Here is a 27,393-nt window from a genome sequence, read left to right on the forward strand (position 1 = left end):
AACACTTAACTGATAAATGAGAATGTTTATATGAACAAAACTGCTATTACTCTAGCCTACTTCCTTTAGGAAAATGATGAAGTGGTTTGTGATGAGATAATTGTAAAAGCAAAGTGTTGGATATAGAGTATTTCTCAAACCCATTTTGGAACTTTTCAGAGACACTAAATTTAAAAAGGTGTGAGGGATGGAAGTCACAGAATGATAAAGCTGACTGAGATGTGTTACTCTGTAGTTCTTAGTTCTTTTCTGTATGGGGATTTTAGAAGCCAAAAGGAAATTTTCAGCTTGAATTCAAGTCCTAAATCTTTATGCTACAGCCATGTTAGTTTTGGCCCAACTTAGGGGGTTCCAAGAATGCTTCAGCTAGAAAAATTAAGCAAAGGAAGATGCTCAAAACAGCTCAGGATTTCAATCGACTTCAATTAAATGATACATTTCTATTTGCAGCAAGAGAAATAAAGAGCTGTTATTTTTCTGTTTTTGTAGATCACGGATCCACAGTGTCCGATTTCCTTGGGAATGACATTGGGCGAGCTTAGTTTACTGGTAATGTGTGTGTGCATGCATGTTCTTATGTTTTCGATTTACTTGTCTTTGGAGTACCAGAAAGTAAAAGTAATGTATTAAGATGATGTAATGAAAGTATGCATACAGCTGGAAGCGAAGACAATCTTTCATTCATGTAAATAGTACTTGAAGTTTGTGCAAGCAAAAGGGAAGACGATTGAGGCATGTCACACTTTCTGAGACTAGTGATTTGTTCTTAAGATCCAAGTGATCTTTAAAACTGAATATGTTTACTTTCATAGGGCAGGTTATTTCCAGGCCTAATAATTAAATTAGGGCAAACATTACATCATGATGATAAAGAATGTGGTATTTTGCCAGGCCCTTTGAGAAACTGGGGGAGAAAATTTCAGCTAACCCTTGTTTTCCTTAGATGTTAAGGATTTTATGGGTAGGATAAGGAGTTGAAAATCAAAACAAACTGACAAATTTTGTATTGGATTTTGACTTGTGTGTATGCAGTCTAGAGAAACTGGCTTCTGTAATCACGTAGCACCAAAACGATGCATTCTGTGCTTGAAAGTATAGGATAAAACTGCAAATGTGTTAAATAAGATGCACAGAATGATTTTTATTGCTTTGAACTTTTAGACAACAAATGAGAACTGGACACCTTCTATTCTGAATGAAGCTGCAAAAATAATATACAAGGTAATGTGTAGGTTTTTTTTTAATCTTCCTAGACAAGTGAAGAGGGGAACTGATCTTGGAGAGAAGTAATCTAGGGTTCTAAATAAAAATTGGAAAAATAGTTTGCTTTGCAAATTTTCCTGTTTTTCTTAATTTTGCTGTGTGTTTAAACAGAAGTAGAACACAAATAACTGGCATTATGTAAGGCATAACTTTCAATTCTATGGTTTAAATAACTTCCTTTAAATGCAAACACTCATCGCCTCATTAAATGCATTATATGACAAGTCTGCATGGTAACTATGATTTCAAATACGTTGTGATTTTGCCATTTCCTACTCTAGTTTGTATGCCTAATGTAATTGGGATTCTGGCACCTAAGCGGTCTCTTTGTTCTCCCTGCCGCCTAACCCCATGCTGAAAGGAGCATGCAAAGATCTAAGAAATTATAGGAATAAGAAGTGTTTAATAGTCCTGGCTTCTTTATTAGGCTGAACATTGGTTTTGTGAGCCATTGCCCCTGCAATGCAGAGTTGTATTTAACAGGTGTGCATTAGCTTGTGTCCTATAAGAACTTGCTTTTTAGCAATTCAATTTTCACATCAAAAATAGTATTATAAGATTAAATATGTCTCAACCCTAATGGTGGATTTGCTATCTAGTCTGTTTTCACTTGTTTTCTGTTTTCACAAATGGAAAGCTGAGTTTATAGAATGGGTTGAATACTGAGTATGAAATCTGTTGAATGTTTTCTTTCCTGTGCAGCTTTTGTGCCTGGACAGCCTCAGTGCTTATTGGAACGTACACAGCAAAATGTATTATCATGGGTCCCGTGAACAAATACTGGTAACGTAGAAAAAAATGCATTAAACCGTACTATATTCTATAGCTGTTGTGGTATTCAAAACTACACTATACTAATTTCCACCCCACTCCTCACACTTATGGTCAACTGTATTCTGATACCAGGGTCACATGTTAATCTATTGCACCACTGATAGCTAAGATTTTTTTTGTGACCTTCATATGTTATTAACCCTATAGGTTTTAGAAATGGTCAGAAACTGTGTCTGTAAAATCACGTTCTATTGGCATATTCATCTTGACTTCACGCGGTTTAGCCAGTACTGTACTAAATATCTGGGCTATGTGAGCTATTACATAGCTACTGTAATTAAGAAGGGAATATTGAGATAGTAGATAAGCATAGAATTAATAAAAATTCAGAATATTAGATATTTATCAGAACAGGAACTTATATCACATGCTATCCAGATGACCTAAGCTGCATGGCTGAAATTAACCAATAGAGAGAAGCCAGATAGAAAAACCAGATTTAAAAAAAAAAAAAGAAGGTTTTTTTGCTTTTTAATAAACTAAAGCTTAGGTAGTTACCCATTGTTAGACCTAAACAAAGACACAAAAAATTGAGAGGCTAATGTAGTAGTTCTTTAAGATAGCAACCCTTATTATTATTGGAAGGAGCTTTGGCAAAATTTTGAAGAGCTTTAATAGAATAAGTTATATGTATGGGTAAGTGAGTATGCTATGCTTGACAGACAGGAGAGGATCACAACTTTAAATGTGGAATGCACAGTATGACTGAATAAGGAAGACTTTTTGAAAATGAGGTCAGGTGGAACATAATTAAGGTAGACTATGGAATAGATGATGATGGAAATACTTTTTTCCAACTTGGTGAAGCTAACTCAAGTGGTGTAGAAACTAGAGAAATAAATGATGGTACTCCAGTTTGAGGGCAGTGAGGGTAAATGAAGACAAAATGAGAGGCAGTTATCTTAAAATGTTAATTCCAGTAAAAGAATAAATTCAAATTTGTGTGTGTGGGCTTCCTGGATGCTGTGTTTTGGGTTGCTGCTAGCTAGATGAGTAGTGGAATACTGCAACTTGTAATATTATTAGTGAGTGAAGTACTTGTTTTGCTTTCCTTTCATTGGTGTGTTACCCTCTAAGTCTTACTCTCCCAGAAGAGGAACTGGGAACTTTGGCAGTATGAATAGGGCATTTATATAGACATAAATTGTGGCTGAGGGCACACATCCTCTTTCTGTATGACAGCTGAGGGCTTCTGAGTTGCAAAAGCGCCATTACTGTTAAGAAGTTTATTTCAGATGGCTGCTTCATGTTGTTAAAAGAGCTCATTTTTAGGTAATGAGAAACAGTTATTCTGGTGAGCTTTTGGGTAGTATATTATTGAATATCTTAGATTCTTAAAGTAAACTTTAGAATGGATTATGAAAACAAGTCAGTTTGCTTGGAGTAGTGGACATCTGTCTACTGTTGTTAGTTTGTCTGAATCTCATTTTGTTTTAATGTGGAGGAGGTCAGATGTGCAGTGTATGCTGTCTGTATATCTGCATTCTATTTCTGGTGTGAATAAGTGATCTCTGTAAAAATGGTACATATTTGACCTATTTTGTTTATAAAGGTTATACAGGTGTTCTGTGTGTCCTTGTACAACCACTTGTTTCCTTTTTTTTTCTTTTGTGCTTATCTCTTACAGGTATCTTTATTTTTGTTTTATTCTTTCCTTAACAAAATATGCGCTTAACCTGGTGAGCTTGGTACTAGCATGGAAGGTTGAATCAAAACTGTGAAGTGTTGACTGGCTGGTCAAAACCAGCCAGTTGTTTAGTGTTCTTTGAATCTTGACTGTTATGTGTAACTTAAAACCTAAGTCCTTTTATTTTTGTTCTTGTTACCCTTGTAGCACACTGTTTACTGTCTCAGAATTGGGGTGTAAATTCACTGTATGTAGAAGATATTATGAATAAGTTTATTTCTCTTCCTGTCTAGTCTCTTGCTTTATTCTTTTAAAAAGCTAAAGTTCCTCAGAGTGCTTCCACTTCTGCCTCTTTAGTTCAGCAGAAATGCTTACGTATTTTTAATATAAGTTTTAAGTTACTTTAGCTATGGAGTCTTCAGAATTACCTGTCTGTGGATGTTTTCTCTGTTGTATCTCAGTCTGAAGTGAAATGTAAACACAACACAAACCAATATACAGTTTGAATTGACAGCAGCAAAAGTCTTAGTGCTTCAAATGTGTTCTTCCAGCACTGTTGGAAAGATCCTTTGTGAATCAGTCCTTTACATGCTTGTGGACAGATGGCTTTGTGGGCTTACCTGATACATCTCAGTCCTTTTCAAGGAAACTTCAACTTACTATTGACTAAGCTGCAAGTGAAGATGCTGGTGTGGTTTTGTTGAACTGAAGTTTTATGTATCAGGAAGTACCACTTTCTGTTCCATCATCAAACAAGTTATTAACAGGTTCTTTCTGAAAGAACTGGGAATTTTGCCCTCCATGACTGTAAAAGGAAGTTGCCTGTTTCCAAAGCCTGTTTCTTTGAGTGCTGAGGTAGAGCAATTCCAGTGTAGCAAATGGTATCCAGTATTCTGACCACCTGTTAACTTGAAGCATCTCACCACTTGCAGTTTTTCCATTCTTGAAATCCTTAGCAATTTTGGTGCTGTATACTAGTATCACTTTGCATACTGGCATCATCTCCATTATTTGGATTTTTTTCATCTTTTGGCTGTTTGATGACTTCTGTTAGTTTAAATTTGTCAATTGTGATTAGTCTTTGTGTCCTTGTGCCTGAAAGGGGAAGAGAGGGAGAGCAGGAATAAGCTCAGAACATATCTGAAAAGATTTGAAGCAGCACAGGGGAAGAATGGAATTCATCATGGGCATAATATTACGTGTGTAAATTTTCTCTCCACTTGTTAAGTCCTCTCTGCTTCAGAATTTATAAATCAATACAGGAACTGAACAAATAGCATGTAACATGTCTTATCTAGTAACATTATCTGTATTAAATACCTGAATACATTTTATATGTAATTTTTAGTGTAGCTTGTTTCCTGGAAAGCTAGGTCTTCCATCTAGACAGGCTGTTTCGGTCTTAATTTTAAGCAGCATTATCAGGAAATCAGATTTATCGTAGTAGCTAATTGGTCTATGTTGTAGTAAGAATAAGCTTTGTAATCTGTAGCAATCTGTTACTTTCATACAACAGTCTTCATATTTAAATAACATGAGTATATGGCTGCTTGTAAGATTAGCTGTTTTATACTTAATCTCATAGAAATTTAGCTTATATTAATATAGATCAGCGGACAGGAAATAGGTTGGAATACAAATATTTTTAATGAGAAAGTGTTCCTTTTATAAAATACAAACCAGTTTTTAAATAGGGAAAAGGATTAGTTTGAAGAAATTTGTAGTTACAAAATATTTTCCTTGTAAAAACAAATCTTAATATTGATAGTCTTTATAAAATGTAATGGGAACAGGCAGTTCATCTGCCTTCATGTAATAGCCAATATGTACATCTTCCTAAAAGCAGGCCTCCTGCTTTAACTGATTGTGCCATTGCAATTCTGAAACTAGATAAAATGTTTGCGCATGAATATAGCATTCTCAATAAATTGCCTAAGAATTACAGCATCAGACAGACCTAATTTTGAATTAAGACTCTGTTCTACATGATATTTCTCAGGCCTCTTGGGCTGTTCTGTTATTTTCCTGACTTCTTTCTGTTTTCAATTCTTCTCATACCTGCAGAATACCAGAAGACTCAAGTGGCCTCCTTATGTGCTAAAAATGAGGAAGTGTAGAATGTGAATAGATGCTCCTGGTACCTTCAAGGAGTTTAAAAACGAATGCTTGATCTAATATGCTACGTGTTTGAGTGTACACATGAGCTATATGTTTCTAAATTAACACACATTAGTTGTTATTGCAAGATTTAGACAGAAGTTGAATAAAAACTGTGCTAACCTTCTACTTGATTTGAGAAACTTAGAATTCTTTTTAATCTGGTATATTTAAATCCTTCACTCTTAAGTGCCTGTGCTATATTAGCTTTCCCATTTAGGGGGAGGGGGCCCTTGCAAAATACATATGAATTTAAGTTGGTCTACTCAAAGCCTAGAGGACTGTAAACAAGTAATGCTCTTCAGCCATTGCTAGACAGTATCGTATTCCTTTACAGGATCAGCTGAAAAGAGGAATTCCTTGTAGTGGTAACCAGCCTCAAGACTACCAGTATAGTAAGTAAGCTAGGAATGAGTGAATATAAACTGTTCTGAGCATGTTATCATACAACAGCCTGACCTGATCATGCAGGCATGCCCGTACTAACTTTATTTTACAAAAACCTAAACATAATAGAACATATTAGAGCTTGCATGCTTTTTGACTGCTGCTGGGCTATCTTAATTTTTGGTAAGAATTTTATCCTGATTCAGTGAGTCTTGAGCATACACATCAGTACAAAGTGGTTGATATATCAGGTAGTGGAAATAAGTACTTTAAGATTGCTTCCCATACTTTTAATTGTAAACATAAAATTGATCTCAATGTTTTTATTTTTTAAGTTTTTAGACCAGTATCAGCCTCTGCAAGACTGTATATCAACCCATATGCAGAAGTAGAACTAAAAACCCCCAAGCTTGATTGTAATGTAGAAGTACAGAGAATTGTCATTGAATTCACTAAGCCACAGGTAAGTTGGCTTGGTATCCATTATCGCCTCTTTCAGAGTTTGTGATGAACTGTAGGATTTTTTTGTTGGAAAACATTCTTCCTTGGGAATTTTCTGCTTATAGGCAAGTAGACTGTCTAAACTGTTTAGCAGTAACTGTGGGAAAAGTGTAGGATCATTTCCCCTTTGTGTAACAGTCACTTCCTGGTGCGAGATCCTGACACTGTGACCTGTTATCTGTGGACCCTCTGGGGACCATCTGATCTGTATTCAGAGCATTCCTTTCACATGGAGAATGGAATCATTATTACGGATAGCCCTTATCTTACAAAACTATAAGCCAACAATTAACTGCAGAGATGTCAAGGTACAAGCATGGGTGGGAATGAATGGAGTATACTGGCTTTGGCAACAAAGCCTACTGAATTATCAAGGCGCTTTTTTAGTTCCCTAGCCATGTTAGTGTTTTTGTTTATTCAGTGATAATTTACAGTTAGTTTGCTAGATAACTTTTTAGCTCTTATTGATATCAGAGTGTAATCTGAGTTCAGAACAGTACCAGTAAGGTTAACTGATGCAAAGGCAGTTCTGAAACTGGGGAAACTGGGTATTGACAAATTAAGAGAATATGGTTGGTTTGAGAAAGCTTGAGACTTTGTGCTGAGCAGGCTAACAGAAATACAAATTGTTTTTGTTTGTCAGGGAAACCAGAAGTTCATATGGTGGTGTCCTTTGAGAGCAATGGGTATAATTGGTCCACTTTTACATACTAAGGAAAATGCATAGGCTTAAATTTCTGTATAGTTGGGGGAATACTAAAGACCATAGTATACACGTACTTTAAGGACTGCATGCAACAAAGATCTGAACGTCTGCTAAGAAACTTGTTTTTCTGTGTTTAGTACCTCAGCATGATAGACCTTCTGGAGTCCATAGATTACATGGTTCGCAATGCACCATACAGAAGATTTAGGCCAAACGTCTCTCTCCATAAAAATGCCAGACAATGGTAAGCTGTGTATGTTCGTGCATCCTTTGGGAGTTGCTGGACTCCTCTTCAGTCTCTTCATTCTTCTTTGTGGTTAAATGTAGCTTTAAAACTAGATCGCATATATCATTATAACTTTCACAGAGCTTTGCTTAGCCAAGTAGAAAAGGCTTGCAGAAGAGAATATGTGAAAGAACCAAGTGATGAAAATCTGACTTGCAAAGCTAACCCTGGTGCCCCAAAATCTCTAAACAAAATGCTGATGCTCTCTCTAGAAGTTAGGATATAATTTTAGAAAGAGTAAAGAAAAAAAAAATCAGCAAATGTATTACAAGCGAAACGTATACGTCAACTGTAATTTTTAAAGTTTTGAGCTGATACACATTTTTGTGGATTTTTTCTAAGTATTAACTGATACTGATTCTCAAAGTGCTTAAGTGCACTTAATGCTCTTACAGCCCAAATTTGCAAACATGCAGAAGTCAATACAGAATGCAGACTTATAGTTCTTTGGGCGTTAAATATAAGCTCTCAGTCCATTTTTCAAAAGTGATGTTGAAACCATTATAATTTTTATAAACAAAGTTACTCAAATGGCAAGATGATAAACAGAGTGTTTGCATATTAATAAGCTACCTCTGCAACTTTTAAGTTGTAATGCACAAATGAAATGGAAGGTTGCTCACAAGTGTGGAATTATTGTAGGTGGAAATATGCAGGTAACAGTGTTCTTGAAGTTCACATCAAAAGATATACTCGCATGTGGTCATGGAGTAACATAAAACAGCATAGGCAGCTTCTGAAGAGTTACAAAAATATGTACAAGAACAAGCTGACACAGAGTAAACTGTCAGAAGAAACACAGAGGCAAATTCAGGTATGTGTTTTTTATTTTTGCAGAAAGTAAGTTTTGGTCCCTCTATTACGTAATTCTTTTAAATATACGTGACAGTAATCAAGGTTCGTGGTTTTATAAGAGCACGAGAGTTCTGTGGAAATACCATTTTAATCTGAAGTTCAGTGTAATCCGTTGTGGAAGGAAAGAAAATACCAGTGAAGTGCCATTTAAATAAACCCTTTTTGATTGTGGATTAAGCAACGTGGATGCATTTAATGAAGTGCAAGATTAATGTATTAAAAAAAATAAAATTAGACTGCCTAACATCAAGTTTCATTTTCTAGTGAACTTCTGGGCGGGAGCATACCTTTGAAAGAAAAGAATAGGTCTAGAAAGAAATTGGAGTGGTAAATATGAAGGAGCTGGTGGAGAATTTGTAGTGGTGAGCCTTTCCTAAATGCGTTTGAGGCAAATGATTTCATCATACATTTTTACAGGACCTAGAAAGAAAGCTTGATGTCTTCAATATAATCTTAGCAAGACAACAAGCACAAGTTGAGGTAAGAAATAATTTTTGTTGAACAATATTGTAACGCTTCAAATAGGATGGTTCTGTCATGAAAGTACCTTGAAAAAATTTGTGCTGATGAGTATGATAGGCTAGGGAGGTGGGAAGGCAAGTTTCCTATCCTTCCAGGACAGGAGTAAATGAATTTCCAAACTGGAAACCAGTTCCAAAAACCTACCAGTGTGTGTGCACAGTATTACTGCTACCCACTTTGTACCATTCAGGCAACTGTCTAAGGGTGATCATTTAATAGTTCTTTTATTCCTTTGACTTCTATTATTTCAAGACTGGTTCTGCAGCTCTTCAAGATCAAACATGTACAGCTGTTCCTGTCCTACCTACACCTTTAGGTACTCTCTTTTTAGGGGACAGCCAGTCTAATTAAAAGACAACTCTGAGAGAATTGTTAAAAGGTAGATGAAGTGTCCAGCTGCATTTTATTTTGGAAATAATTTGTGACACTTAACAAGGAGTTGCATGTTATAACATTGAGAAGTGTTGTATCTGCAGTTAAGATCAAAAACACCTAGCACACTAAGGGCAAGCTCAGAATAGTCGTCTTGAGAGAAGCATGCTAGTGGTAGCTATATTCCTAACATGAATATTAACCTCTGTAGTTGTATCATATAATTACTGGTCATGCCAATGTAGCCTTGGTGTTTGTCTACACATCCAGAATGTATGTAAAATGAAGATTGAAAAAAAATAACAATGCTTCTTATTTTTGAGATGTTTGTGGTCAGACCTTGATTTTTAAAATGCAAAGTGAAAGCCTGAGTACAAATTAAAAGTTTTAAATATACATTGTGGTACAGGATCAGTCTGCAGGTTTGTTACTACTAGATTTAAGGAATATAATTGCTTCTTGTATCCTCTTAAAATACTGTCTTTTCATGTGGTTCCTGCCTTTTTGTAGTCTAAACACTAGTGAAATGTGTAGAAAAAGGCCGTCCGAAGTAAAAGTAACACATGCTTCTTTCCGCACACCTGTGTGCATGCACACACACAAGCTCCCCACCCCTGATCCTATTTTTGCTTCTGTCTGGTGAGTCAAAGTGCTCTTAATCCCTTGCGGGGTGGTGTTGCTGTCCATCAGTTAAAAGTCTGTTCCACATGCATACATACATGCATTATTTACAGGAAAAAAAAATAGTAATTCTATTAATTATTTTAATGTCTGGTTTGTAGACAATAAGATCAGGACAAAAACTACTGAAGAAGAAAAACACTGAAGTAGAAAAAAGAAGTGGAGGATGGTTTGGTGGTTTCTGGGGTAAAAGAGAGTCTAGGAAAAAGGAAGATGAAGAATCACCTGTTCCTGAAAGTAGGTGTAGGCTGGAATGCACTAACTTCTGTAGAGACTTTAATTTTTATATACATTAAGAAGAATGTTATAGTATGTTTTGCTTCTTACTATGCAGAAGGAGAGAGTATGGCATAAACAGTGCAATGCAGTATTGATCCATCTTTATAGTATTACTGTTAATGAATATTGAGCTCGCAAATAAGGCACACTTCTGAAATGGCTATAAGCATATCAGAACCTTGGTAAGGAGAAGAGTATGGAGCTTATAGCTGTAGTGTAGTAAGTGACAACTGGAATACTGTATTTTGGTGATTTGCTATCTGGACCAGAGATTTGTTCTAGTAGTACTCCTCAAAGCTATCTTCATCATTGGGAATTACAGATACTCTTCCAATATAAATTATATTGATTTTTGTGCTATGTATGTAATACCAGGTATGAAGACTGCTTCTGTGTAATTTATTTTACAATATAGACCTTAGTGCAATATGAAGAATCAAAGAAATGTGTCAGCAGAACTTAAGTACAGTAGAAAACAAATGGGAGGAAAAATGCTTATCATTACCAATTAAACTGAATGTTTTTGTGGGTTTTTGGTTTCTAGCTATTGATGAACTAATGACACCAGAAGAGAAAGCTAAGCTTTTTACTGCTATTGGATATAGTGACAGCTCCTATCATGTTTCCTTACCGAAGAAGGTAAGCAACTTCCTATAGGGATAGTTTGGAAACCCCCCTCCCCAAAATGAACAACCCACAAAAACCCCCAAACACCGTCCCTGCCCCCCCCCCCAAAAAAAAAACCTTTCTGATGCATGTTAGCCTTAAGATAAGCAGTAGAAAGTGTGTCAGTGCAAGTCAAACCCATGCTGAAACGTACAGAGAACATGAAAAAAAAATATTATTCAGAAAACACAAAGATGGCTAATGTTTTCTGTAGTGGTGTTCTGCCTTGTGCACAACCCTAATCTGGAGTGATTTAAAAGTAACAAACTGGATAATAGGTACCCATTTGCAGTTTGGAAGATAATAAAAAAAGCTAACTGTAAATGAAAAAAAGATTCCATGTTAGATTTTTCATTGCATCTGTTTCTTGCTACTTGTTGTGGTGAAAACTAAATTAGTTTGTATGGTCTTTTTTTTTTGTTTTGGTTTTTTGTTTGGTTGGGGTTTTTTCGTTTGTTTTTGTTTGTTTTTGTTTGTTTGTTTTTGTTTGTTTGTTTTTTGTTTGTTTTGATTTGTTTTGGTGGTTTCTTTTTTTGGGTTGGTGGGTTTTTTCCCCTGTTTTTTTTTTTTTGGTTTTTTTTTTTTTTTTTTTTTTTTCCCAAATCCAAAGTCAGTTTGATTCTGGTAATTGAATAGTTGTTGTTTATGTGAAGGTGAACATTAGCATGTGATTATTTCCTGTTTGACCCAATGTTTATAACTTTCGGGGATGCTTTTGTTGGATGGATCATGTTATGTTTCTATTAAAATGTTTGTCCTAATGATTAATACCAGGAGATTTCAGCTGTAGTACTTTTTTTTCTACTACACAAGGGACAATTTAAAATTAAAAAAATATTTTTTGTGACATATTTTTTGGCTTGTTAAGCAAAGGAATAAAAGATAAAACTTTAGAGGTATAGTATTCTTGAGAGGGCTTATAGGAAGCTGGAAAACAGACAACTAAGAAAATGTGAAACGGTGAGGTTTCTCTCAATATACTTATTTTCCGTGAGAGCTGTCACGTTGTTTTAAATCTTAACATGACTGGTGGTTCTGCTTTAAGTTGTTCATCACTTACAGAAGTACTTTTTACATTTAGACTATTTCCTTCAAGGAGGATGTTGTCTCTTCTCCCAACAGGCCTCCCCACTCCCCAACACAAACTCCCAACTTTCCAACCTTGTATATTTTTGTTAAATTTAATTATAATAAGCTTACATGTGCCTCACACAGGGAAGTTCAGAGTTGTTTAAGTGGCAACATGGAGGCCTGTGTGCTGTTGTATGAACTTGTGTTCCTGTCAAATTGAGGAGAGCAGAGCAGCAGCAAGCTTCTCTTAGCAACAAAGAAGAGACACAGCCCAAACTGTGCCCAGTACTGGTGCTTTTTTTTTTCTTTGTTTCATGCTTTCCTTGCTTACCTGTGTAGAAACACTTCCATTTTTAATTTGGACAAATTAAGTGTAAAGGTCCTTTAATCTCTCTCAGCACCCTGAAGAAAGGTACAGGCTTCAAATTCAGATAGGAAACATTATTTGATTCTTCTTCAGTTGCTGATTGATGCAGTCATAAAATGGTACATGTATCAGGAAGCCAAAACCCTTTCTTGACAAGGTTGAGACGTGATATTCAGCATCAAGAACAAAAAATGCATATATGCAATGTCTTCTAAAATGTAGTTATTTAATAGGATTATGAGGATTTTGTTTGTTGATCTTGCTAGCTCTCTATTGAGTATAGTTTAGCTATGCTTGCTTTCCCAGTTTTAAAAAAACAACTTCCCTGAATCCTGAAAAGAGATACAGACTGTATCTACTCTGCATTTGTTGAAATACACTGTTTTATGTTAAATAACTGATAGGCATTGAAAGAAAGTAAAAGACTCTGTACTTAACTTCCTACATAGAGATATGTTTCTTACCTTAGTCAACTGGAATAGCTTTAAATACTGCATTTCATTAGGTTTGTTGAAATTAGGAGTTTTAAAAAGTAATTCACATCAAGATGACTAATTTTGATTTTCTCTGTCCTTCTTGCTAGTATGTTGCCCATGTTGTGACACTGAAGCTGTTAAGCACTTCTCTTACAATTAAAGAAGACAAGAACGTGGCAGAAACTCTTAAAGTACAGATAATTGATCTGAGTACCAAAATATCACAGCGCCCAGGAGCACAAGCCATTAAGTAATTGGATTGTTTTTTTTTTTTTGTTTTTTTTTTATCTTCCCCCCACTCCCTGACTTTTAAAATCTTTCTTGGGTAGTGCATTATGTTGTATAGTGACTTTTAAATTTATGGGCATTCTGCAGTTGCACTCTCAAAAGTTACAATCACATAATTTGGTGAATAACATAGAATGGAATGAAGAAAGGAATGCTATTTTTTAGTCTTTATAAACAATAATAAGCTCTTTTTTGAATCCATATGTTGAAGTGCTAGATACTGCTTTTGGGAAGTGATAGCTAAGCAGTGTGAAATGGTCTGGCTAACACACTCCAGCCTGAGTGTGTTGCTTACTTCCTGCATTAATGAAAAACTGCGTCTGTGTGTTGTGGGTAGCAGATTAACCGGCATGTAGGAAACAGACTCCTTCCTGTGTTTTAAGAGAGGACACACCAGAAATACTGAACACAAATTATTGGATTATGCTGTCAATGAATAAGATTTTCAGTGTCTGGAAAATGAGTCTGTGCACTTTTCATGCTTTCATTTGCAGTTCTTTATGCATAAGATCACCAGCTCAGCTGCTTACTCTTGAAATATTTTTGCTATAAACTTTTTTGGAGAATAGTAAAGGTGCAGCCTGAATGCTGCACAAAAAATAAAAAGAGCTTTGAGAATATTTTACATAAATGCATGCCATATAATTTTGTTGGCAAGACTGATGCTTTTGTTGATTTTTAAGTTTCTGGAAAATGTGATTAGGTTATCTCAATGGAGCCAGGCTTGTGACACTGATTATGCCCAAACTGTGTTGCCTCCCAAAGTCAGGGAATTCCAATGGTAAAGACTCAGGACCCCAAAATAAATTTCATATCTAATAGGTACTTCTAAGGGCGAATGATGTTTGTGTGGTTTGGTGGTGTTCACATGGCTTTCTTTAAAAGGCGTTTTTTTACTGACTATGCTTAACACTATTGTCAGGGAAGCTGTCAGTAAAGAATACCGATTTGTACCAAAACAAGTCTGCAACTGATTTTGAAATCAATACCTAATAGTTAACATTCCTACTCTTTTTCATCTGTAGCATAAATATTTTCCCTTTCTTTTCTCTTACAACTGATTCTCTTAATAAACATGAGCTCAAAACTATGTTCAGTCCACCTTGCAGATAACAGAAGGTAAAAAGAAAATATCAGCCTTGTGTTGCTGTGAACGACTTGCCTCCTATTTATTTTTCCAGTTTAATAATGTAACAGTTTCTTAACCATGTGGTATATTTGTCCTGTGAAGTTAGTCATGTTTGGCTTTATCAAAAGCTTTCTCATCTTGCTGATCTTTCCTAGATGGAACTGTGTTCTATATTCTAATTCAGTATGTTTAACTATTCACCTTCTTCAGGGTTGAAGCAAAGCTTGAAAACTGGTACGTTACAGGCCTGAGACAAGAAAACATTGTACCATCTCTTGTGGCTTCCATAGGGGACAGCAAGTCGTCTTTACTTAAGATAGAGTTTAACGTTAACCCAGAGGATAGTACTGCTGACCAGAGTCTTACTATTGAATCACAGCCTGTGGAAATAAAATACGATGCAGTGAGTAGTAACTAAAACTCTTACTTCTTTTTCTGATTCTCCTTTCTCTGCCGTTATTCTCTTTACTCTGTCAAGATCTATTTTTGAGTTTTCACTGAGTGACTTCTGTGTATATTGATAATTCTTGTCTGTTTGGTTTTGTTTTTTTTTTTTTTTTTTTTTTTTTTCAAAAAGAGAACAATAAATGCAATGGTAGAATTCTTTCAGACAAGTAAGGGAATGGATCTTGAAAGATTAACATCAGCCACATTAATGAAGCTAGAAGAAATCAAGGAAAGAACTGCTACAGGTAAGATAATAACAAATCTCACCTGAGGTGAGTCCTTGAATGTCTTAAAATGTTTCAATATGATTTTCTAAACACTTTGCTTGTGTTTTGATTGCTGGCCAAACAGTATGATTGTTTTTTTTTTTTCTTTGAGTTTGTGACTTGGAGTATTAGTGGATGTTTTGTGGGAAGGAGCATTAATTTTAGTGACAAATCAGTAGAATGTTACAAAAGTAAGTCTTTACTCAAGATGTGTTATCTTTCAGATCGATAGCATCTCTTTTTATGTTGACTGGCACAAATGTTTCACTTGTGAATAGCATTTCAGTTTTAATTTCCCTTCCTTTTTATTTAAGGATTAGTTCATATTATTGAAATGCGGAAAGTCCTTGATTTGAAGATTAATCTGAAACCTTCCTACCTTGTGGTTCCACAGACGGGATTCTACCATGAAAAATCAGATTTGCTGATTTTGGACTTTGGTACATTTCAGGTATATAAATGAGATCTCATACACTCAGAGGAAGAAAATATTCTTTTCTCTTAACATAGCTGTCATCTGAAACGATCTTGTTTTCAGAAGGCAAAGATGATAATCTGTATGAATGTGTTTTAACTTATTATATTTCTTACCAAATAAGTTTGGATCTGCAATTTGATCTATGTTCAGAGCTGTTAAGTTGTCTTTGACATACTTGTACTAGTTAATCTCCCCAGGAAACATTTTCATTTTGTAAATGTAATTGTAATAGCTTATCATTTAGTATCTTCCACTTCTTCAGCAGAACACTTGAACTTTTGTTCCTTTTTTTGTAATATGATAGCCTTTTATTAATAAAAAAGAATATAATTTTTCTCTTAGAGTTTAAAATTTGATTCCCTTGTTCCTATAAAATTGAAAGATTACAATAATTTAACTTGATTTTAGCTGACTGATTAAATATTTATTTTAGTTGTACTCCAGCAGTAAACTTGTAAACTAATAAGAAAAATTCTATTTTACATAACTTGAATTAAGTGGATTGATAGAAGTAGCAATAAAATATCCCTGCTTATTCTTGGTGTGAAATGAATTAAGATTGCTTCTCTGTAAGAGCCCAAATGTCAGTCATAAACTCCTATGAATCATCTTTTTCACCTTCACTAGAATTAATAGCACATATATGTAAGTTTTAGACTTAATTTTATCTTGTCTTTTATGTGTTTAGCTGAACAGCATAAATCAAGGCAGTAGTCAAGCTTCTAGCTTTTCGTCTTTAGAGGAGATTATGGATAAAGCTTATGACAAGTTCGATGTGGAAATAAAAAATGTGCAACTTCTTTTTGGAAGAACAGGTAACAAAACAACGTAGTTGCTGTTTACTCAAAAGATTGAAGGCTACCTACCTGTAATAAATAAATAAGTTTTCTAAAGAAAAAAAGCCGAACCAAAACAAGTCGTTAACTAAGAGATAGATTATAATACAAGTCTGGTATGAAACTGAAAAAATTTTAGTTTCTCTTCAAACAGCTGCTTGCTTTTTGTTTGGACTTGTGTATCATCTCTTTACTCTGATGCCAGCAAGCAACATAAATGCATAGAACTGTTATGTTTTCCATCATATGCAGGAAAATACAGCTAAAATTGGCCTTAATACTTCATTTCAACTTAAGTCTGTGCAGTGAACAGAATGCTGGGTTACTGTTATATTTATCTATACATGTATCTATTTTTTTGTGGGGTTCTATGTGCAGATATATCTTTTAGTGTAGAACTGGACTGAAGGCTGCTAAGGCAGTATAGTGTTAAGAAATATTGAAAGTAGATTCAAAAGCTTTTAAAATACTTTACCCAAATTGTTCTAGGTTTCTCTATTTTGTGAATGGGTTCTTTGTCCTTTCCTAGTGATGTTATTTGATTACTTTAATGATACCTTAATTAAAGCAATTAGCAAGTGATGTTTTCTCATCTACATTTACTGAACATTTGCAGGTGAAGACTGGAAGAAGGCTCGTTTTCAACACCCATCAACTTTGCACATATTACAGCCTATGGATATTCATGTACAGCTGGCAAAATCGATGGTGGAAAGAGATACCAGGATGGCAAAGTAATATATTCATGTTGAAAGGACTTCTTTTTAACTACTGTGTACTTATAGAAAAAACCCCTGTATTTTCCCCAAAGGTTCAGTTATACTTTAAGATCTGAAGGTATTAACTTAAGAAATAAAAGTAGCTTACTACTTTTTACAAAACATTCTTTGGCTAGTAGTTCCCTAGTCACCTTCACTGGTTACTAACTATACTGTTTAAACTGAGTCCAAGGCCTGTTTTTAATGCAGGATCACTAGCTTTACTGTGATGTGATCTTTATATAAGAGTATAGATATTGCTAAGACTTAAATCAAGAATTGGTATGTATTTTTTTGTCTTGGAGTATAATAATTTTTTTTTAAAAGGTTTAAAGTGTCAGGAGAACTTCCTTTGGTGCATGTCAGAGTCTCTGACCAGAAAATCAAGGCAATTTTTGATCTGATTGATAGCATTCCGTTGCCTCAGAAGTCATCTGTGTCAATTCCAAGCACAAAGGTAAGCTAACTATAACTAAGAAAACTGAATTTAAAAAAATGACATCACTAAAGTGATCATTGTAAATGTAAATTCCTGCTAAAGTCTGTGGTCTGTTTCACTTGAAGTAAGAGATCTGTTGCCAAGTTGAGTCAGGCAAAGTGTCTCTGTTATGACTTACCATCAGAACATGCTGGGCTTATTCAAGCGAGGGTATCTTAGCCTTTGTCATTGTCCTGCTGGTTTCAATATAAGTATTGGCAAAACTGACCTTTTTAAGCAATATGGGGGAGGCAAGGTCAAACGTGCATAATCAGTGGAAAATATGACTGAACATACCAAGTTATACAGACTTTAAAATAATGATATTTTTTTTCCCCCCCTTCCCTCTAGGTACCGGCTATTCCCACAATTCCTGTTCTTAGTAAAGGGTTACTTAATACACCCCAGTTGTTAGCAGAAGTAGTGTCAGGTAAGAAGCTACAGATAAACTGTTTTAAATGCAGAAGGCCATAATTTATGGAGTAGCTGATGTTTTCAGGCTGCTATTGATCTTAAAACATGCTATAAGGACAGTAGACAGGAGTATGATTGATCATCTCTAACTTCAAGTTCATAAGAAGATTCGATTAAGATGCTGATGTTGCTTCAGAATAATAAACTTTTTTAAAAAAAGCAAAAAAAGGTTTCTGGGATTAATTAATACTATGCATAAGCAGCCTCTTCAAATGTGAGCTATTAATAACAAGCGTATTAGGATGTTATTAGCAAACCAATTTAATTATTCAGATGTCATGAGACATCTTTTTAGTAGAGAATATTGAGGAACCTGTTATTTCAGAATTGACTTAAATCCAAACCCACGTTTAGCCAAATACTAATGTGCGGCTGCTACCACTTCAGGACACATACTTTGGGGTGGGCACATAAAAAAGGGAACATGTCTAAAGGTTGTGTACACTTGCATTAAGCAGCCAACATGTGGCAAAAATAGACTGTTACAAACATTATCTGTACTGTCCTGAGTGTTTTGCATTAGCAAAGCTCTCCTTTTTCTGAAAATTAAGAACTAGAATAACAAATAGCAAATTACTGTATTGGCACTGTGGATTTGAGCATTTACTTCCATGGCTGTTCTGGAGAAGAACTTTCCTGTAGTGGAACCTGGGAAACTTGTTTCCTGGAGCTTACTTTATAACTGGTTTTCCTTATATGTGTTCTTGAATGTCTAATGGTACAGCTAAACTAGTGCTTTCCTTAATAGGGCTTTAATTTTCTTCACTTTTTTTCCACTGGGTAAGAAAGCAGTATAGATCTAAAAAGTATACTTTGTCAGATTAGGTTTAAACTGCTCATACAGTTTAAAATTCCCTTGGAATGGGAAAGAGAGGTTGGGATATTTACCCCTGTGTCTGGAAGTTTACTAAGGAGGAATTCACTTCTCTTCTCTAAGACTCTGAAGAAGAATATTTTGATTTTGAGGAAAGTTCTGAACCAACTGACAGGTCACTAATTAAAGGAGAAGAAATAAGAAATAAGGAGCCTGCTAAAGAGGAGCTGACAGATCTTCTGTTAAAGTTTGAAATTAAAGAGGTATGTGTCTTCAATTCTATTTTTACCTTCTACATAAAGAATATTTAAAAAAAATAATTCCAATATTCTATTACCAGTGATCTCCAGATTTAGTGGATGCAAAAACATAGCCACCAAACAAAAAAATATACATGTATACTTATGTGTTTCTATGTATGAGTTATTTATATATGGTATGCTTATGAGGTTTTTTTGAATATATGGTAGGTATATAAATAAAACATATACATACTTCATTTGTGTATAAGTATTAAAAAACATGAACAAAACCCTCCCTTATTGGAATATTTTTGGTAGAAAATAATAGTACCAAGTTATAATTTGCGGGTGGGAGGTGAGAAATTTGCACTGGAAGAACAAAGTAAATATCCAGGCAGGTCACTTGCTAAGAGCAAATGCCAAAATATTTCTATATTAATATCTCTCACCATCAAACAATCACTTTTTTTCCTATTATTACACTTTAACTCTGTAATAAAAACAATACTTCCAGTAAAGCAGGCCAGGTGTTAATCTTGTGCTTTTTCTCATTGTTGGTTTGAATGGTGAGAATACTAAATGTAAAAAGATGGTATAACTGTCTATTTCTTGCTCATCCAGGTTTTAGTAGAACTCACCAGGCAAAAGAAAACTGAGGAAACGGTACTTGTATTTGATGTAATGCATCTTGGGACAGAAGCTACTGTCAGAACCTATAATTTAGCAGCTGTATCTTATTTAAAGAAAATAAGCTTGGATTACTATGAAATTGGAGGTAATAAGCAACAGAAGAGAAGTATAGTAGTGTGTACATATATATAATCGGTTAGTCTGAAATCGTGGCTCTCCTGTCTCTTGTGCTCACTGAAATCCAAATGTTCTAGTTTTCCTGTTATGATATTTAGTATGCAACTGTCCCTTGGCAGTGCTTGTCCCATTGGTAGAGTTGATAAGTTCTGGACTCCCACCATAATGCTTATTAGATAAATAAATAGCTTAGTGCTCAATCTTTGGATGGGTAAGGGGTACAGACTTGCAATTTTGGACTTAACGAAGAGATACCAGTGATTCATACTTGGTCGTGCAATGTATTTTAATGAATGGTATTGAAAGTTAATCCCTATATTCAAGGCAGAAATTCTTTGGGTCTCTGAAAGAACAGAAATTACTCTAATTTTTCTGCATTTCATGTGGTATGTTACAGGTCAGAAAGCACCCATTCATCTGATTAGTTCCTCGGATAAACCTGGCTTAGACCTTCTGAAGGTGGAATATATCAAGGTATACATAAAGCTTTTAAAATTTATTTTAAAGCCCTTTTATATATTATAAAGTCTTAAACCTCCTGCTCAGAGCTAGTGGGTTGTTTTGCGTCTTCTGAAGAGCATAGTGACTGGTTGGAATTAATATTAACCTTCATGCAAATCATTATTTTCAGGCTGACAGAAATGGGCCACACTTTCAGACAATTTTTGACAACGCTGAACAGATGATTCAAGTGAGTAGTTGCAGATTTTATTTCTTATTTCCTTTTGGTTTGCTTCGTTAGAAGGGAGGAATCAATAAGGGTTTTTTGACTTTCCTGTTCTGCTCCCTTGCCCAAGCTGTCCCCCTCCCTGACCTTGCAGCAGGGATATATAAACAGTTAAAAAGTACTTGAAAGTTTTTATTCAACTTAATATAAGAGGAGTATGTTAGTCTTTTTTCTTAACTATGATGAAAAACTGTCTAGCTAGCTTATGTGGATAAAATTCAAAATAATAAAAGAATGCATCTTCTCATGTGTATGACATCATGAAGTTCAAATGTCTGGTATGGCAAAATGTACTGGGGTCTAGAATTCTTTCCTTTTCCTGTCAAATAATCTGTATTGTGAGCACTACATAATCAGCACTCTGGCTAAATTTAATAAGAATTCTAAATCCATTTATAAGTGATTTTGGTCCTTTTTCGTGGGGGGGGAGAGCAGAGAGGAGCGTGTTCCAATTCTTCACCCTGAAATATGACTTGGGAGCTTCTTGTGATACTGCATTTTCCTCACTGTCACTTCTGTCATAGACTCTAGAATAAGAATTTGATTTCTTAAAAATTACTGCAATATAGGAAGATGGTTTTAGACAGCAAGTACTTCTTAAGTTTTGACTGTTGTACTAATGGTATATTTTTGAGTCAGATTTCAATCTAAGGAAAAAAAGTGTCTTGAGGAATTCTGGAAATAAACTACTGTATTGGGTTTGTGTGGCAAGGTTTTGGTAGCGGGGGCGGGTTACAGGGGTGGCTTCAGTGAGAAGCTGCTAGAAGCTTCCCCTATGTCTGACAGAGCCAATGCCAGACGGCTCTAAGATGGACCCAACACCGGCCAAGGCCAAGCCAATCAGCGATAGTCGTAGCGCCTCTGTGATAACATATTTAAGAAGGAAAAAAGTCATGGGGCCCAGAAACGGCAGCTGGAGAGAGGAGTGAGAACATGTAAGAGAAACAACCCTGTGGACCCCAAGGTCAGTGAAGAAGGAGGGGGAGGAGATGCTCCAGACGCTGGAGCGGAGATTCCCCTGCAGCCTGTGGTGAAGACCATGGTGAGGCAGGTTGTCCCCCTGCAGCCCATGGAGGTCCATGGTGGAGTAGATATCCACCTGCAGCCTGGGGAGGACACTATGCCGGAGCAAGTGGGTGCCCGAAGGAGGCCGTGACCCTGTGGGAAGCCCACGCTGGAGCAGGCTTCTGGCAGGACCTGCGGATCTGTGGAGAGAGGAGCCCACAGAGCAGGTTTTCTGGCAGGACTTGTGACCTTGTGGGGGACCCACGCTGGAGCAGTGTGCTCCTGAAGGACTGCATGCCGTGGAAGGGACCCATGCTGGAGCAGTTAGTGAAGAACTGCAGCCCGTGGGAAGGACCCACGTTGGAGAAGTTCATGGAGGACTGTCTCCCGTGGGAGGGACCCCACACTGGAGCAGAGGAAGAGTGTGAGGAGTCCTGCCCCTGAGGAGGATGAAGTGACAGAAATAACGTGTGATGAACTGACCGTAAATCCCCTTCCCCTTCCCCCTGCGCCGCTGGGGGGGGATAGGTAGAGAATCTGGGAGTGAAGTTGTGCCTGGGAAGAAGGGAGGGGTAGAGGGAAGTTGTTTTGAGATTTGGGTTTATTTCTTATTACTCTACTCTGGTTAGTGGGTAATAAATTGAGTTAATTTTCCCCAAGCTGAGTCTGGTTTGCCCATGGTGGTAATTGGTGAGTGATCTCTCCTGTCCTTATCTCAACCCACAAACTCTTTGTTATATTTTCTCTCCCCTGTCCAGCTGAGGAGGGGAGTGATAGAATGGCTTTGGTGGGCACCTGGTGTCCAGCCAGGGTCAACCCACCATAACTACAAAAGGCTGTCAGTTTTCTGTGATAGGTACTTCCCTTCCTTTATAACTTGGCATTATTTTGCCTGCCATTTTTTGGTGTGAAGACTGAAATATTTCCCTTGCCACCTAATAGTTTTAGAGTATCGATAGATTTCATCAGGGAACTCTAGTTAATGCTGGAATCTTTTTGCTAAGAAAAGGTTCCTGAAGCTGCAGCAGGGGATGACAGTTCTACTACTCCAGTGCTACTGACGTGGATATATACATACTGAGTTGACTGACTTCATGCTATGGGACAGTGCTGATGTTAAGAGATTTCAACTTTATACATCATAAGGTGTTTTGCTTGCAACTCTGCAATGGGACTTCTGTGTCTGGAAGAATTGCATTTGGACTCTTTTTCCAATTTCAAGCCCATTCAGGTGGATAACTTTTACTAAACTACATGGCAAGGACTTACTCTTCTTTTGGACTCCGTTAGTGGATTTGTTGAGAAATATCTTTATACTAAATACCTACCTGGCAGCCACCTGCTACTTATCTGTTTGTGTAGTACTGTGTTATTGCAGGAGCATTCAGGAGTGAGTCTGTGTTTGACACAGCATATTGCTTGAGAAGACTGAATCCTGCTTTAGGTTACCTAGGTTACTAACTTACTCCAGGTGTATCTCCCTTAGCTATCTAATTAAGTTTTCCACTTATATAATGCAGTTTTCCACAATGAGTTTTTCACTCCATGCTTCTAAATTTTGTATCACTTTGCTGTTGTACTGTGGAGGTTATAGGTTAACAGTTACAGCTGTTGGGTTGTTGTTAGGTTTTCTTATTTGCTAAGCTTACCACTTTTCTTCTTTACAGAAAGCTTTTTTGTCTTTATGATCTGTTGCTGGTAATGCATGCAGCTTTTCTAAGAAACTGTTATATTCCGTTGGGTGCTTTTGTACCTTGGTCCAAAACTTATAAGTTATTTTTTTGTCATATGGAGTCTCATGTTTTCAACAGGTAGCTTTTTCGTCATTGAACCTTCTACTGCATACAGAGGCCCTCATGTCTGCTGTCGGTTTTCTAGCAGCTGTTAGTCCATCAGGCAGTGGAAATAGTAGAGACACACCAACTAAAGACAAAAAACAAGAAGATGACACTAGATTGAAGAAAGGTACAGTTGTGTTTGTCAAAATGATGGTTCTGAAAGGATGTGTTGCATGCTGGTGAAACAATCAAATCCAGAGAAACCTGATTAGTTTTGTAGTGTGGGGAGAAGATCAAAGCTTATGTGACTGTGGCTCACCAGGCCAGAGGACTGATTTAAAAAAAAACAATAAATGAAACAATGATTATGATCATAAATGGTGTATTCAGGTGAGCTTTCTATAGTTGCCTTTTCACAAATAGACTTGAATTTGAGTAAATGAGATTTCTGCGAGCTTAGAGGACTCAAACAGCAGCATTATCTTAGTGTTCATGGTAGAATAAAGGAGACAAATAGTACATTGCTGATTATGCTGTTACTGATCTAGGCAATTTAAATATACTTTCAAAGAGGTAGTCAGGTCCTTTGCTAGCTTAATGAAAATCTTGCTGTTACTGTAGCACTGAAACAAAAAATGAATTTATATCGAAATAGGCTCAGAGGGGAGCAGTTGCACTGTCTTTAATATTAAGTGTAAAACTCCAGCATCAGGTGAGCTGGAAATGAGGTGTCTAGTGAAGAATGTTCAGAATCACTTATAATTTTAAATGGCCTGGTGTCCTGGTTTTGGCTGGGATAGAGTTAATTTTCTTTCTAGTAGCTGGTATAATGCTATGTTTTGGATTTAGCATGAGAAGAATGTTGATAACACACTGATGTTTTCAGTTGTTACTAAGTAATGTTTATACCAAGTCAAGGATTTTTCAGCCTTTCATGTTGGGAGAAGGACACAGCCTTCCAAGCAGTTGGGAGGGGACACAGCCAGGACAGCTGACCCAAACTGGCCAAAGAGATATTCCATATCATGTGATGTCATGCCTAGTATATAAACTGGGGGGAGTTGGCCTGGGAGTGCAGATTGCTGTTTGAGAACTAACTGGGAATCGGTCAGGAGTGGTGAGCAGTTACATTGTTCATCACTTGCTTTCTATATTCCAATTTATTATCATCATCATCATCATTATTATTATTTTCTTCCTTTCTGTCCTATTAAACTGTTCTTATCTCAACCCAAGAGTTTTACTTTTTCCCCCCCCCGATTATCTCCCCCATCCCACTGGTTGGGGTGTGAGTGAGCAGCTGTGTGGTGTTTAGTTGCTGGTTGGGGTTAAACTGTGACACCTGGGTTTGAATCTGCAGGCTGAAAAAGAAGCTGCTGCTGTGTACAGTGTGACAAAGCCCATAAATATTTGGGCTCTTGGATTAACACTTTGCTACTCTTGGTTAGTGAAGGTGCAGACCATCAGTGAGATCTGATGGCTTCTTGTCTTCCCCCATAGGTAGGTTTTTGACACTTGTGTTTGACACCTGATTCTTCCCAGCCTTAACACTTGCTCTTGTAAAAGCTGGGTGTTGATTGCCTGAAATAGGCTTCCAAGGTTTGCCATTTCTTACAAGCTTGGAAGTTTAAGAGAAAACTTCCTACATTAGGATCTTGGAATAGGCAATATTAGATAACCTGAAAAAAGCACTACTGTGAACCTATTGAGTTATTGACTTAATGTTAAAACTAAGTGTACTGTGCAATTGATTTCCTCTTAACCCAGCAGTTAATTTAAACCTTAATTTAAAAAAAAAAGTAAAATTGTTCCAGTAGAGAGCCATCACTAGATGGGGTAATATCAGACATAGAATTACAAGCAAATGCTGGCATGTTTTACTCTTATCAGTAGAGTTGCCTTCAGAGGAAGACTTGTTGCTCTAAGAGGGTATGTTATAGACTTAATCATGATAGTGGTGATGAAAGAAACTATAGGAAATAAAACTAAGTCATCTGAATGCCAACCCCTCCACCCCCTGACCAAAACAACCCTCAGATATGCTCAGGAGTTCAAGTGAAAATATGAATTATATGTACCTTGAAAATCCCCATTTCTCTCATTTCTAGTGGCTAGACCTTTGAAGGATAAGGATATCTTTGACTTCAAGCTTTTTGCCAAGCTGGATGCCTTCTGTTTAAATATTTGTGATGAAAAAAAGAACATTGCAGAGATCAAGATACAAGGTATTCAATTTTTTGTTAGTAGTAACTGATCTAGTAGTTTAGTTTCAGAGTAACTGCTAGTAATTGGACTAAAAGATATTTAAGGTGTAAATTTTCAGCACCTGACTTTTTTTTAATTGTATTCTGTACAAACATGGCTTGTGTTATTGTTTTCAAAGTCAGTCTTCTAGTTTGTCATAATGTTTTGGCCTCTTCAGGTAATTATGTTCATATTTTGAAGGAATTTGATTATGGGTGGCTTTTCATGTTGTAGTAAGCTTTGAATATTTTTCTGCTATACCTGAATTATTTAGGATAAAACCCCCCTTAAAACTGTTTTCTTTGGTTTTAAACTCCTAGTGTTTATTCAGGTTTCTTGTTTTGGTTTTCTTTTCTTTTTCACCCCTCAGAGGGGCTATCAATAACTCGGGGGGGGGGGGGGGGGGAAGGTTCACTTCCAAGTTTGGCTATAGCTCCCATCCTAATAGCTGCCAAAACTCTCTCTTGGTATGAATATTTAAGAATGTGTGATATACAAGAGTATGTAATAGAATTCATAAAAAGTCTCTTGCTTTTGCCCATCTCTAAATCATATGATGTATTCACACAAGATTCTGTATGCAAAAATACAGTATAGTAACATCTTTTTTGATAGAAAATCTCAGTAAATGAACTCAGTAGCTTGGCTATTAAGAGACGGATTATTGTTTGAATATTTTTCTATTAATAGTAGCTCATTTCTTTCCAGAGATGATTGGTATTGAGACAGTATCTGTGTTAGAAATTCTATTTTGTTTTATTCAAAGCTGTAGTATGGTCACATTCTCAAAGCTTAATAACAGACAGCATAGTGTGTGGACTTGGGTGTGAACTCTAGACAATATACTTCTGTGTCTGATAAAAAGCAAAAAGTCTCTATTTCCAGAACTTACAATACTTTTTTTTTTGTTTTGGAGAAGTTATGGTAGTTGGGGAATTACTTCTAATTATTCTGGTTTGGATACAGGGAGACTACAATGCCTTGGATTGAATAGAGCTCTTTTATTTACAGTCCCTTCAGCAAGGGATGTGGTAACAGGCTTCATTTGGAAACAGGAAAGAATCAAGTGTGTTTAGGTATTCTTTGTGGGTTTTTTTTAAATCTTTGTTAAATTTAGCAAACTATTAACAAAGTAATTGTTTGTTGCAATGCATAATTTCTGTAACTTTTCTCATTTCCTCTACTGGTGTCGTGTGTCCCCATCCTGAAAATGAGTGTTATTTCTTTTATGCAATACTACTGTTTCTCTCTTTATACTTTACAGGTCTTGACTCGTCTCTTCTCCTTCAGCCAAGTCACACTGTATTCTTTGCCCGACTTAAAGACATAGTTGTCACAGATGTTGATTCAAGGACCCTTCATAAAAAAGTACACAACTACAAGATTTTAAGTTTTACTTGGTTCTTCGTTAGTTTTGTGTGTATAAAAGTGAAATGTAATACATATTCTTATTCCACTCTTTTAAAAATATTTCATATATCTTGGATACCTCTTTTCAAATAAGATCCGTGGCAAAGCATAGTTTTCATATTAGCGGAATGGATGTCCAAAAAGATTAAAAAAAAAAATAAA

At 36.1% G+C, this 27,393-nt stretch overlaps 1 protein-coding gene across 6 annotated transcripts in view; it reads left to right on the forward strand.

Annotated features, from left to right (window-relative positions):
• VPS13C (vacuolar protein sorting 13 homolog C) overlaps positions 1-27,393 on the forward strand; it is a 104,576-nt gene that overhangs the window by 15,784 nt on the left and 61,399 nt on the right. For 4 of the 6 annotated variants that reach the window (XM_049811843.1, XM_049811841.1, XM_049811842.1 and 1 more), the window contains 25 exons: positions 490-549; positions 1,162-1,221; positions 1,966-2,046; positions 6,219-6,276; positions 6,604-6,731; positions 7,613-7,719; positions 8,404-8,575; positions 9,034-9,096; positions 10,293-10,428; positions 11,015-11,109; positions 13,158-13,300; positions 14,678-14,870; positions 15,045-15,159; positions 15,495-15,631; positions 16,347-16,473; positions 17,111-17,228; positions 17,580-17,709; positions 18,082-18,160; positions 19,142-19,281; positions 19,882-20,035; positions 20,465-20,541; positions 20,699-20,758; positions 23,611-23,764; positions 25,686-25,802; positions 27,086-27,189. In XM_049811843.1, the coding sequence (XP_049667800.1) occupies positions 490-549; positions 1,162-1,221; positions 1,966-2,046; positions 6,219-6,276; positions 6,604-6,731; positions 7,613-7,719; positions 8,404-8,575; positions 9,034-9,096; positions 10,293-10,428; positions 11,015-11,109; positions 13,158-13,300; positions 14,678-14,870; positions 15,045-15,159; positions 15,495-15,631; positions 16,347-16,473; positions 17,111-17,228; positions 17,580-17,709; positions 18,082-18,160; positions 19,142-19,281; positions 19,882-20,035; positions 20,465-20,541; positions 20,699-20,758; positions 23,611-23,764; positions 25,686-25,802; positions 27,086-27,189 (2,808 nt within the window). Of the gene's footprint in view, positions 1-489; positions 550-1,161; positions 1,222-1,965; positions 2,047-6,218; positions 6,277-6,603; positions 6,732-7,612; positions 7,720-8,403; positions 8,576-9,033; positions 9,097-10,292; positions 10,429-11,014; positions 11,110-13,157; positions 13,301-14,677; positions 14,871-15,044; positions 15,160-15,494; positions 15,632-16,346; positions 16,474-17,110; positions 17,229-17,579; positions 17,710-18,081; positions 18,161-19,141; positions 19,282-19,881; positions 20,036-20,464; positions 20,542-20,698; positions 20,759-23,610; positions 23,765-25,685; positions 25,803-27,085; positions 27,190-27,393 lie in introns of those variants that run through there. The other 2 variants (XM_049811845.1, XM_049811846.1) reach the window with 2 other exon arrangements.

Source organism: Accipiter gentilis, chromosome 10, assembly GCF_929443795.1.
Source record: "Accipiter gentilis chromosome 10, bAccGen1.1, whole genome shotgun sequence".
NCBI classification, from domain to species: domain Eukaryota; kingdom Metazoa; phylum Chordata; class Aves; order Accipitriformes; family Accipitridae; genus Astur; species Astur gentilis.